The 12,750-nt window shown below is 48.7% G+C and overlaps 6 protein-coding genes across 6 annotated transcripts; 1 reads left to right on the top strand and 5 right to left on the bottom strand.

The window, feature by feature from the left end:
• Window positions 1-546: 546 nt before the first annotated feature.
• Window positions 547-2,172, top strand: J7337_007893 (uncharacterized protein; the record flags this gene model as incomplete). The annotated part of the gene is made up of 2 exons (XM_044825520.1): window positions 547-661; window positions 710-2,172. 2 exons carry the CDS (start codon window positions 547-549, stop codon window positions 2,170-2,172), a joined length of 1,578 nt encoding a protein of 525 aa, XP_044678437.1.
• A 251-nt stretch (window positions 2,173-2,423) lies between these two features.
• Window positions 2,424-2,900, bottom strand: J7337_007892 (uncharacterized protein; the record flags this gene model as incomplete). The annotated part of the gene is made up of 2 exons (XM_044825519.1): window positions 2,424-2,632; window positions 2,687-2,900. 2 exons carry the CDS (start codon window positions 2,898-2,900, stop codon window positions 2,424-2,426), a joined length of 423 nt encoding a protein of 140 aa, XP_044678436.1.
• A 616-nt stretch (window positions 2,901-3,516) lies between these two features.
• On the bottom strand, window positions 3,517-4,323 carry J7337_007891 (uncharacterized protein; the record flags this gene model as incomplete). The annotated part of the gene is made up of 2 exons (XM_044825518.1): window positions 3,517-3,812; window positions 3,966-4,323. The coding sequence occupies 2 exons, from the start codon at window positions 4,321-4,323 to the stop codon at window positions 3,517-3,519; spliced, it is 654 nt and encodes a 217-aa protein (XP_044678435.1).
• A 541-nt stretch (window positions 4,324-4,864) lies between these two features.
• Window positions 4,865-6,817, bottom strand: J7337_007890 (uncharacterized protein; the record flags this gene model as incomplete). The annotated part of the gene is made up of 1 exon (XM_044825517.1): window positions 4,865-6,817. One exon carries the CDS (start codon window positions 6,815-6,817, stop codon window positions 4,865-4,867), a length of 1,953 nt encoding a protein of 650 aa, XP_044678434.1.
• Window positions 6,818-7,579: 762 nt separating this feature from the next.
• On the bottom strand, window positions 7,580-9,009 carry J7337_007889 (uncharacterized protein; the record flags this gene model as incomplete). Its single annotated transcript, XM_044825516.1, has 2 exons — window positions 7,580-8,190; window positions 8,265-9,009. 2 exons carry the CDS (start codon window positions 9,007-9,009, stop codon window positions 7,580-7,582), a joined length of 1,356 nt encoding a protein of 451 aa, XP_044678433.1.
• Window positions 9,010-9,772: 763 nt separating this feature from the next.
• J7337_007888 (uncharacterized protein) lies at window positions 9,773-12,045 on the bottom strand (the record flags this gene model as incomplete). The annotated part of the gene is made up of 2 exons (XM_044825515.1): window positions 9,773-11,682; window positions 11,745-12,045. The coding sequence occupies 2 exons, from the start codon at window positions 12,043-12,045 to the stop codon at window positions 9,773-9,775; spliced, it is 2,211 nt and encodes a 736-aa protein (XP_044678432.1).
• Window positions 12,046-12,750: the final 705 nt, after the last annotated feature.

Here is a 12,750-nt window from a genome sequence, read left to right as displayed (position 1 = left end):
ATGGCTGAGACTGCCCTCCAAAACCTGACAACATATGCAGATGGAGCAACTTGCCTCGTATGGCCACTTAAAAATACCTAGCTTGATATGTTAAAGTGGTGTGTCTGGAATAGGCAATTGTCCCCTACGGTTAGTCTACCGCTGTTAGCGGGCCTGGTGGACATGGCCAAGCGTAAGAGGAAATTTGTCCCGAATGTCCAACAGAGATCAAGGTTCGAGAAGCGAGTCGACTCCGCCATCCCAGCTCTAGGTTCCCTGTGGAGTCTTAGGGCTGCTTCCTTTCTGAACTGTTAAGGAAATGCCTGGAGGTTGCGGGGTAAATCTACGTGGGGTAAATTTGCTCGGGGCGGAGAAAGTCGCCAAATGTGGCAATTTCTCGATCACGAATGCATTTAGCAAAGACGATACTGTCGCAGAAGCTACAATGTATAAGAAAGTCATATTGTCTTCGTCATATTACATCTCTATTAGTCTTCTTCGACAGCAGTATCTTCTTTTACTTTCTTTCTAGCAATAGTCTCCTTTTTCTTGTCGAGACTGTCAAGAATGTCTGCCTCCATTGCCTCATTGGGCTCAGCGCCCTACGCAGCTGCTGTAGGTGTTGCTGTAATCATCTACTTCATTATCTACCCTTTTATTGTCTACCTTAAGGACCCCAAAGGTAAGCTATCTTGTCCAAAGAGGAAGCGGCCATACTGACTCCATCCAGGTCTTCGACGCTTCCCTAACATGTCCACATTCTCCGGAATGTCCAATCTTCCATTCATGATCCTCGCTCATGGGGGCGCTCGGTCGACCCACCTCGCAAAATTACACAAGACGAAGCCCATTATCAGAACAGGACCGAATTCACTATCCTTCGCTGGCGGTCAGGCCATTAAAGACATCTATGGACACGGAACCCCCTGTATAAAGGACGAATCATACATCGTAGGAGCCGGAACTCACTTTCACCTGGCTGATGTTGTCGATAAACACGAGCATGCCCGGAAGCGAAAGGTCCTGTCATCTGCTTACGCACTCAAGAACCTCGAGGGCTGGGAGTACAAGGTCGCCGATAAGGTGCAACGAATGATGAACCATTTCGATAAGGTCTGCACAGCTCCTTTGCCTAAGGGTGCCAAGTTTCCCGACCCCCAAGACGTCAATCTTGACTTCCGCGCCTGGTCCAACTTCTTCTCCCTCGACGCCATCGCCGACATTGGCCTTTCAGAGAAACTTGGTCTTCTTGATCAAGGCCACGACTGTGTAGAAGCCCAGCAGACATGCGGTACCGTTTACAAGGCTAATTTACGCGAGTGCCTTTATCCCACTGCACGCAAGCAGTCCTATCTTCTTTGGACGTACGACCATTACAAATTGCTCAATAAGATCTCCAACATCATCCCCTTCTATCGAAAGATGTCAAAGTCAGCGAAGGGCTGGGATGATATTGTATTGCGACGAGCTCAGATCCGATTAGATCGATATCAGAGGGGAGAAAAGCTTGATGACTTTTTCCAGGCGCTCATGGAGGACAAGAACGGCAACTCGCATGAGCTCGAATGGGGCGAGATTGTTGCTGAAATCAACATCATGATGAACGCCGGGAGCGTCACGACCGCGATTGCTTTGGCCAACATTCTTTATCAGTTGATCCTCAACCCGAGGGTGATGGAGCTCCTGCGACAAGAACTTGACTCTGTCCTGGAGCCTGATGAGGCTGTTGCACCCTACGAAAAGGTCAAGCATCTTCCCTATCTGCGTGCCTGTCTCGATGAGTCGCTTCGCCTCTGGCCCCCGACTCCGCAGAATCTTGGCCGTCAGACTCCTCCTGAAGGATTGACAATCATGGGGCAGTATGTTCCAGGCAACACATCTGTTGGAGTGTCTGCTCTTGTGGCACATCGTGACGAGAGCATTTATCCCGAGTCAGAGAAATTCATCCCGGAAAGATTCTTGGGCGAGAAGGGAAAGGAGCTACAGTCCCACTTTATTACTTTCTCAGCTGGTGCTCGAGGCTGCATCGGGCGTAATATCTCTTACCTTGAGCAGGCTGTTTGCCTTGCTTCAATAGTCCACCGGTATGAGTTTGCCCTACCAGCAGGCTTCAAATTGAAGAGGGAGGAGACGATGAACCACATCCTTGGGCCTATGCCTGTGAAGGTTTGGAAAAGGAATTTGGAAGAGTAAAAGCTGCAATTGAGAAGTGATAATTTAGTTCAGTATTTAGACATCCAGTGCTTAAAGGATAATAAGCTATAACTAAAGCTCCTGTTCTAGGTTCTCTCTGTCGGAATAAGCTCACAGCCACAAGTCTCAAGTGCAAATAGCTGTTGTTCAATCTATACTGTAGCATGGCTATGACAGCTCTAGTGGGCAAAAGTACTGACAACCACTGAAATACCCCGTCTGGCCTTTGCTATACCTCCATCCATAACCCTCTAATTGAAGGGGTTGCAGAAGTAGATAACGTTGACAGTCCAGCCATCCACAGTATATAAGACCCAAGGCTTGCCATTAGGGTTCGTCCCCTTGTAACAGTTGTATGTGTGAAACCCGTTCGTTCCCGTACCAGCCCAAGCATTTCCCTGCTTACCGCCTGCATCCGCAAAAATGCTTGATGTAAAGGATACACCACTGCTGAAAGTGCCTAAATCCAGTCAATTTCTACTCTTGACATCCTACAGACTCAAAGAAAACCTACCCTTCACCGTTCGACCTTCCCAGATGATGTTGCTTCCATGTACGACGTCAACATAGTCATCAGGACGGGATCCTCCGGTTGCAGAATGTCCATCGGCATAATATGCTATGCCGCTAGAAATCTCACTGCCCTTGTAGGAGTTTACGAGGTAGACGCTATCGCGGGCAGCGACGGCGCCAGCGAGAGCGGAAGTAAGGAAGGTGGTGATCTTCATGCTGATTGATGAGTCGCGAGGTTTAGTTTTTTATTTTCGTTTCTACCGACAAAGACAGTAAGTATTTATACACCGCTTGAACGTATGCTTTTGCAAACGGTTCAATATGAACCGATAATAACTGGACCATCAGCGTAGAAAGTGATCTCCATTCTCCATGTAACCATGCCCCGACTCATCTAGATGCCTAATTACTATGCTGACATCAGCGGCCTTCATTTAATGCGATGCTACTCAGTGCAGTACATCAATGTCAGCGGCCTTCGCTGGATTCAGAAGCTGCTGATGGGCGCAAAGATATTTTGCTATCAGTACATGAACCTTGGTATAACTACAGCTTGTGCGCTGTAAGCAATACGAGATCTAACGGAATAAAGTGACATCTGACGAAGGCTCGAACCGCCTTTTCGGAATATACCATGCCGGCCTGCCTAATCTGGTAAGGCTAGCACGTTAACTACTGTTAACTTGCATTTTCAGTACATTCTCGAAAGTAATTGTAGGTTTGTTTAACGGTTAGAATTAGGCTGTTAGTTGTAGTGCTGAAAGTCGTCTTTATTTATAACGATGTAACTAGGTAAGGGGTTTGAATTCCATTGTAAAGTAAAGTACAACCCTAACAAAACTCCCCGCCATCAACCCGGAAAATACTGCCCGAGCTATGAGTGCTCTCAGGCCCCAGAAGCCACGCAATCTGCAAAGCGACCTCTTCAGGCTGTCCGTACTTTCCCAAGACAGAGGGAGGTGGAGGAGGCATGTCACCAACCACGCTCTTCATCAACGGCCCATGAGTCCCACCTGGCGACACGACGTTGATCCTTATACCATGAGATCCGTAATCATGGGCGGCACTCATAGTCAGTCCGATAACGGCGTGCTTGGATGTTGCATATGGCGCACAACCTGGAGCGCCTTTCGAACCCAAGTTTGAAGCGATGTTCACTATGCTTCCGCCAGACTGCATATGCCGCAATTCGGCACGCAGGGAGTGCATCATCCCTGTTGTGTTCACTTGTCAGCCTAGTTGCGTAGTGGAGGATTGGCCGTAGCCGGAGAGTATCGCACCGTTGACGTTGATACCCATAACGAGGTTCCAATCGTCGTCATCTAGAAGCGCTATTGGCTTCTGGCCATGAAACTTCCCGACTGTTCCGGCAGCGTTGACCGCACCATCGAGACGGCCGAATCTCTTCACGGCACTCTCGATCCAAGCATCAACCTGGTCAGCTTGACGGATATCTGCAGTAAATGTGTGAATCGGCCATTTGTTTGCAATGAACTCCTTCTCCACAGACTCAAGTGTTGTTGGGTTGTTGTCGAGTATGCTAGTGGAGGCGCCCCTGCTCGCAACCAGCCTTGCCGTTGCTAAACCGATGCCCTGTGCACCTCCAGTGATTGCTATGACCTTTCCTGCAAAAGCCATGTTGGCAGAAGTTTATTCAGGGACTTGCTTTATAGAGCTATAGTAATATTGCTCGATATGCAATGAAAGTAACAGAGCTTTTAGGTAACGACAACAGAAGAATGAATGTTATACATATACAAAGCCTTACATAGTTGAAGGAGCTTTAACACTTGTCCCGAGGTAGCTCTTAAGCATATCCTATAGATCCCTACGGTTGACATACTTAGATCCCTCGGACCAAGGTACATTCCAAACAGCTTAGAAGTAAGAAAAAAAGAAGAATAGAGACATGCTAGAGAGAGAACATCTAGCCGGACTTTGGTATACGTATGGCTTTGAACATTGCCAATCATACTTTATGCTCAGTGGTTCTTTCGGCCCTCTACGTATTAACGCACGTTTGTAAGGAATTTCTAACGTCGTGCTGGAAGCCACGCAGGGATGAAGACCACTTTGATGAAGTCCTGGCACGCTGAATATGCAGGAGAAGCAGCTGTCTCGGACTTAGGTATTGCGATATAGAACAGGAAACATGAATCAAGCACTAACGGCACTAACACTACACTGGGTTGATGTCAACACCTTGGTGACTACCGCTTTCTCGCCAAGCTCGCAGAATCTTATTGTAGTCCTCCTGTCCTTTACCCCAGATCGACATACGCGCCATTCGAGCAAGCTTCTTTGGGTCCTTTACACCCTCAAACTCCCCCTCGGCGTTGATGTAACTGGGCGTGCAGCCAGCCGAAGCCCCAAACATGTGGGCCTGGCTCACAATCTTCTGCGCCCATTCCTCCTCAGCATCGGCGGTTGCCTCGATGGTGAAGTTGTACTCGTAGCGGCTGTCGTGGGAGACATTGTTCTGAGCCTCTTTAGCGCCAGTGGCCACGAGGTAAGCAAACTGCTTGGCGGCTTGGTCGGCGATGAACGTGTAGTTGGGATTCCCACCGCCCTGGATGAAGCCAGGCCAGAACATGTTTGGGAAATCGTGGCTCATCATACCATGTAATGTCGTCACGCCCGAACTCCATTTGGCGTCCAGATCGACCCTGTTGCGGCCGAAGACCTTGATGCCGACTCGGCCTGGTGGACTGTAGAGGAAAGGACTCTTGTAACCAGTGCTTAGCACGAGTACATCTATGTCGAAGTGTTCTTCTTTAACCACAACCCCGGTTTCTGTGATCTCCTGGACGCCACGTCCATCAGTGTCAACGAGATGCACACGGGGATTGTTGAATGCGTCGAGATATTCGTCGTGGAAGCACGGTCTCTTGCACCAGCCGGAATACCATGGCTTCAACTTGGCAGCGACTTCTGAGTCCTTGACCAAGTCATCAATACGCCCACGTATCTTGCTTTGCCTCTTGAGGTCGAGCTCTTCCAAGTAGGCGTAGTATTCCTGCATCTCTTGAGGTGTCTTGGGATCGTGGGCAGGCGAGCCTGATATCGCACTGTAAGATGGCATATTTGTCCAGCTATCGTTGACGAGATCGACCGGTGGCTTCGGATTGTGGTTGTTCAGGTGGGCGCAGTAGTTCAGACATCTCGCCTCCCACCAGCCACGCTTGTTGGCGACTTCGCTCTTGAACAGGCTTTCGTCTGTCTGGCGATTATATCTAGCGGCGACAGCAGATGGCGTCCGTTGGAAGACGTAGACCTCCTTGGACCACTTGGCCAACTCGGGCAAGATCTGAATGGCTGAAGCACCAGTGCCGATGAGTCCGACTTTCTTGTCTTTCAGTCGTACCATTGATGGATCGTCCGGGGTCCCCCCGGTACTGTTATAATCCCATCGAGCAGGGTGGAAACAGTCTCCCGTGAAGTTTTCGATGCCTTTGATCCGGGGAACTTGCGGAACGAGCATGAGGCCCGTAGTCAAAATGACGAACCGAGATGTCACAGTGACAGCTTCGCGCTCCTTGCCATCGTGAACCAGTTCCGCAAGTTTCATAGCCCACTCCTTTTTGTCATCATCCCAGACACATTCGTCCATTCGAGTTCGAAACCAAACTCGACCAGTCAAGCCGTATTTGGAAGCTATCCGCTCAAGGTGCTCGCGAATCTCTTTTCCAGTTGAGTACTTGTTCTTGGGGATATATCCCGTCTCCTCGAGAAGAGGCATGTAGATGTAACTTTCCACGTCGCACATGAGGCCAGGGTAGCGATTCCAGTACCAAGTACCACCCCAGCCTGCTGCTGTGTCGATGAACTGAAGATTCTCGGGCTTAACCCCAGCCTCTACCAGTCTCGCTGCGAAGAGCAGGGCGCCGATGCCAGTACCGACTATTGCAAAATCGCAACTGTCTCCGTTTGTCGCGCGGGGTAACTTGTCATATGTTGATTGGTCTACCCAGGGATCCTGCTTGAAGTGCTGGAATTTTGGAACGCTGTACAAGTCGGTAAACTGGCTGAGGCCATCACTGCGGAGCCTCTTATCGTGTTCCTTCTTGTAGCGTTGTTTGATTTGAGAAACTGTACTTGCAGCGATACCATTGGACTCTGCGGATGGGCTCATGATGGGCTTGCGTTTGAATGTACGAATATGCACTTGGCCTGTGTTACAAACAGCTTACAACGTGAGTGGCTTTCCCTTTCTTTTGAATTAGCGATATGCGAATTGAGGCCAGCAAGTCGTTTTATCTTGTTATAAGCATGGTTGATGGTCAACAGGCGCTGCAGCGTAGTTCCAAATATGTCCACTTTTAAGAGTGCCCTCGGTTATTTTACTATCAAACCTTTTCCGAGGACTACAGATTCTTATAAGGTTCATACACAAATCTTTCTATATTGCAGTCAAAATCACAGTACCCAAAACGCTAGGACATACACAATATTGTATGAAGACCTCGGCAGTGAGTACTGGTAGAGGCGCTATTCAAGCCACTAGGCACGAATTTTGCAGTCATCATGTCACAACGTTGCACACTCTACCGCCTCGGTAGTGATGGCTTCCCCGCTCCAACTGTGTTGGCCGATATGCAGTATACTGCAATCTTTAGCGTATTCAGTGTGTCTTATCATTTATGCGGTCTTGGCTGCGAGTTCATCGCTCTGAGTCATTAACATATCGATTGTTCTCATGCTGACTTACAATACCTTGAGATGTTGAGTGACGCCAGCCTTTGGCAAATATACAAAGTAGGTTATAAACTAGATTTAATTCAAAGGCGAAAGGTCTTTTTTAACTATAGTTGCTCTAATTTGCAGGAATACGTCCTTCAAAGGAGTGAAGACAATACAACAGTCCAATCCACCAACTGAAGAGCTTTCCAGCCTCTCACTCAAAATTATTTCCGCTGTCCGACTTTGACCCATCTCGCTGAGGAACCAGAGCAACCATATCTGTATCTCCAAAGACACCCGCAATTTCTTCAAGGGGTTTTCCCAGAGTATCAGGATAAAACCATACAACAACCGCAGCAATAGCATCAATGACAATGAAGATGATATAGAACTTCCAACCGATCGTCTCGAAGGCGGTGGGTGCTGACTGAAGCCAGATGATGCTCGTTACACAAAGACTGCACATCCCAAGAGCATAGCCCTCGCCTCTGAGAAAGGTAGGCCATATCTCTGCAATGTAAGTGAAACCTGGACCTTCTACAAATAAGCCGAAGCATGTGACGTTGAGGAAGAGAAATGCCGTGCATGCAATCAGTCCTGGCTGGTAGGCCGTCCCGAGATAGTGCTTCTGAAGAGCAGCCTCAATAATAACGGTAATTCCGCAAGTGGCAAATCCCAAGCACATCAACTTGTTTCGTGGAAACCTGTCGATGAAAAACATGTTCGCGGTGTTCATAACCCATCCACATAATTGATAGCCGCCCTGCATTTGAAGAACCGCAGAATTGCTGAACCCGAGGCTCTTGTAGATCAAGCCACCATAGTCTAGTGAGAAAAGTTAGTATCAGGCCTCTAGCATTCCTACTATGGGCGTAAAGAGCTGTTTGGGGAGAACTTACTGTTTACAACCAAAGCACCGGAGCTCATCTGCGCAAAAGTCAAGAAGATGGTCATGACGAACCGCTTTCTGAAAGAAGCTCGCTGGAAGATCTTGACGTAGTTCCCGGAGATAGACTTAGCAGACTCTGCGTTATCGAGCTGAACTTGCCGCTCGATTTGATCTAGTTCATTCTTCGCAAAGAGATGGTTGGGATCTCTTGGGTCTGAATGAAGATGTCGAAGGACGTCCCAAGCCTCCTCCTTCCGATCGTTGAATAACAGATACCGGGGTGATTCTGGGATCCAGTAAATTCCAAGCAAAAGCAGTAGAGGGAACAGTCCTGCAAGCCCCAGAGGTCCACGCCAAGTGTCCTTCCCGCCACCGGTGTAGTAAAAGAACCCGACACCAGTATAGGATGCAACGGTGTATCCAGTATTGATCATGGCTGGGTGGATCTGTACTAACATGCCTCTCCTGTGAGGAGGGACCAACTCAGCCATCCACATAGGAATTGTAGACAACATCTGAAACGATCCCCATCCCTGGAAGACCCTGAAAGTGATGAACATGGCGATATGATAAGAGGCCGCTATAAGAGAACTCGATATGAGGATGATCAGTGCCGCAAGAGCAGCAGACTTCTTACGCCCGTATTTGTGTGCAAAGTAGCCACTGAAGATTGATCCAAAGGCTCCTCCGGCGTAGTAGCCGCCGTTGGTGGCCCCTATAAGTGCAGTCACGTCTGACGTTGCGCCCAGTTTCATGGTTGCATACCACGATGGCTGGGAGAGGGTGGTGGCAATGATAGAAGAGGCATACCCCATGGATGCAGAGCCGAAGCCAAGGAAAATTATTATGAATATGATGCGTGGACTGAGTCGAGGAACGATTGCATCACCTTCCATGATGGAGGCTTTTCGAAGGCTGGTGTCATTTGTTTTTTCACGATCCATTATGTCGACTTATTAGGATGTTCTTTTCAAGAAAGTTGTTTCAACAGAGTAAATGGAATTATAAATTTCGGACAAGAGATAAGTCCGCTCTGACATTTATGTATTCACGGTCAATATCTAGACAGCCACCAAGACCTTGTCAGTACCACGATGTTCTGAGACTGGGCAACGGCCTCGGCGCTCAGACTCCATCAGTGGCATTGCTCCGCCTCGGGCAAAACGGATCTTCGGTATTATACATGCTAGCGAAAAGCTTAGTTTAGATCTTCGCGATTCTTCAAGACCTCGGGGTAAGCCAAGAGCCTGAGATCTCTAGAGCCTATTGGTTGCGAGATTCTGGGGTAATCCGGGGTATCCGGGGGCGGTTTGGTAATCCGGGGTAGTAGTCCTAGTTGGATAATTGAGTGTAGAGAAATCAGGCACTCCAAACATGATAAGCGTCGCATGAACGTCTGTATAGACATACTGGTGAATAGATCAGCGTTATATTTTATCAGCACATGGCTTATTATAATAATAATTGTTTACTACAATGTCTGTGTTCCCCTTTGCCTTGCATTCTACTGATAGGTGCTTAATAATATGTACTCTGCAAGGGCAATATTTCCCTCTGCTGTGGCCCCATATTGGTGACAGGAAAGAAGTTAGGATCGGCGTCAAAGTGAACCAAGGCTTGCAAAAGGTTTGCCTCGGCGTCGAAGTCAGTCCATGGATCAACGAAGAATTGATTCTCCATGTTGCCGGCATCTATGGGTAGTAGTGTCGAGCTTTCTCCAAGGGACTGTGTACCGACACCTACGGCCCCCGTAGTCTCCGGTGTAATCAGCGAGTTTGGCGGGTTCAACGCTGTTCTATCCCTGACTTTAGTAGCCTGACTACCCATAACAGTCTCTATATCGCCTTTTCTGACCTGCTGCTTTCTTTGCAAAGGTTTTCGTCGTCTCGAATTCTTTGAAGGAGCCAGGCTCAGCATTGGGATGTTGACATTGGTTCGCTGAATAACAGCTTCAAGAAACCATATGACGTGATCTGCAGAGGCGTACATATCCCTAAGAGACTGTATAGCCTGCCAGCACTGATAGAACTGGCCGATAGAAGCATAGCGAGCATCTTGCCGCGAGGAGGCAATGTCGTTGAGGTGTATCAGTATAGCAGATAGAAGTGCAGGAATGGCCGAGGTGGACGCGAACCGTAGTTGGTCTCCCTGGTGCAAGTCATATGCAACTTGGGTGATGCCTCCAGCGGCATCAGCAATCTTATCGGCGGACCTCCTGGTGGTTATATCATTCCCGGAACTGTCGTCCAACCGCTGTGCCTGGGGGCGGTGAAGAATGGCTGTTGAAGTGAGGTATATCATGTGCAATAGAGCCTGATGCAGATGCAAGGCTGAGTGACTTTGTGTTGTTTCGCGAGACTGGCCCGCCTTATAACGACAAAGTGATTCCAGATTCTGTATCCAGTCGCGCAGCTTGAGGTCGCACTTCTCCATGTCTTGCATCTGCTGGGCGGATTTCTTGGGTACAACCATCATAGTGATCTTTTCATCCACCTTTGAGATGTCGTTGTTCAGGATTGAATACTGACTGAACAGAATATCCCCGATGTGCACGCACAGTTTTGTCAGCTCGAGAAAGCACAGCATCAGACCCCTCTGAGTTGCAGAGTCTATCATCTGCGGGTTCCCGAGGAAACTTATGACAGCATCATCGAAGGGCTCCATATCCAAGTCCCCTATTGTCAGCTCAGGGACGTTGAACGTATCGGGCCTTATCCGAGCCGGTCTCCGAATACCCAACGCTAGAAGTCGATCCCGTACGTAGCAAGACCACCAGATCCTCTTACGTCCACGTTTCGCTTTGGGGCTGATGCCAAGTTGCTCGGGACTCCGATGTATCCCCATAACATGAATCTGCGACAGTGCTATCCCTGTCCAATGCCAAGTGTCCTTTTCGTCATCAGCCCTCTCGTACCAGTATGTCATCAGAAGAAGGGCTTGTAGACGAGCGATGCGATCGGGGTCTGTATCGAGATGGTAAAGAAGGCGAACTTTCTCAAAGAACTCCTTTCGCATTGCCTTGCGATTCTCGTACCCCCTCTCGGTACAGTATTCGGAGTCAATGTAGACTACGGCAGCAAACATGATGGCCTGGAAGAGAAGTAGGCTGACTTGCGAGCTGGCATCACGCCGGGCCACAGACGAGAGAACGTCTGGTAGGTCGACTACTGGCATGAAAGGATGTACGTATAGTATGTAAAGCCGAAACAGCTCGCGTTGGAGGTCATCGTCGGGAATCCTCAGGCAGCCTTTGCCGGTAAGATATTCCGTATCGATGGGTTTTAGATGCGGCGGAAGAGGCCGTATGTACTGTGGCAGCGTCTGCGTGCAGTCGCCAGGCGGATTCAGAGGTAGCTGAATGGGGGCGACGCCGGGGATGTTGTCGCTGTCTCCCTGCATAGCATCGTCCTGTGAAACATCTTCTAGACCTGCAAAGCATTGTTAGAACCAAAGTCATAATCAAGTCGGAGCTCTTTATATTCCCCCCTACCTTCAAACGTGAGAGAGACAGGAAAGTCTTCGCCGGCATTCGACCGCTCAGATGTTCTGTTCCCTGTCCTGTTCGTTACAGCTCTACGAGGCTTGCCAAGTACGCAACCCAGGTTATCAAGGCGACAATTGGTACATGGCTGGCCTTGTATGGTTACATCACAGCGGACTTTACGGCTTCGACAGGACAGGCAGGCTTGAGGAGCAGCTCGCTTCGAAGAAGAGTCTGGTGGTTGATCGTCTCTTTTCCGCTTGTTCCCTATACCGTCGCCATCCTGTGCAGGTTGCGGCGAAGATGGCATGATGAGAAAGATTATGTTGAATCGGATAGCTTAATCATCAGTATCACAGAGATCCCTGAACTACAGTGGGCTTTCCGAGAACGACCTCACGTGTCACGATCAGAATGGCGATACAGGTGACCGGGGACAGCAGTTTGAACGCTGCTCCCGGTAAGACCCTCGGCAACTACCTTTCTTAAGCAAAAGGTTCATATTATAGTTTGAAGGAAGAAACTCAATCAATCGGCAGTACATTGGGATCTGCGATGCCTAGGCCTGGCTATTGAAAGTTCAGGTCTCTCAGAGCTCCTTGACCTTGAAATCCTGAGCAGTTCAGTAGAAGGCCAGTTTTACTCTATTTGGATATCTGACTATAGTTGGACCAGATTCACGTGTTCCACAAAGTAATGAAAGTCTTGGAAGCATAATTTTGCTCACAGTGGAACAACATGGCTTGCCTGCCTATTTGAAGAAAGATAATCATAATCGTCTTTTCACTATTCACCTCCCATATATCCAAACAACTATTAGGGATCGGAAGCTCTATGTCCAGCTGTTGCCGAGTATTCGCCACGTCAACCCAGGGCTCGTAGCCTCGGTAATCCCTGGCATATTATATTTGCCTCGGCTATGAGGCAACCGAACCTCTTACGCGAAAGCTGCGCACTGTGCTACTAAACCTCTTCACGATTTATTTCAGTATTAAATGATACAGAAGAAAATCTA

The sequence above is a fragment of the Fusarium musae genome, chromosome 6 (assembly GCF_019915245.1).
Source record: "Fusarium musae strain F31 chromosome 6, whole genome shotgun sequence".
NCBI classification, from domain to species: Eukaryota; Fungi; Ascomycota; class Sordariomycetes; order Hypocreales; family Nectriaceae; genus Fusarium; species Fusarium musae.
The sequence above is the reverse complement of the archived record's forward strand: the minus strand, read 5'-3'. Positions and strand labels throughout refer to the sequence as shown.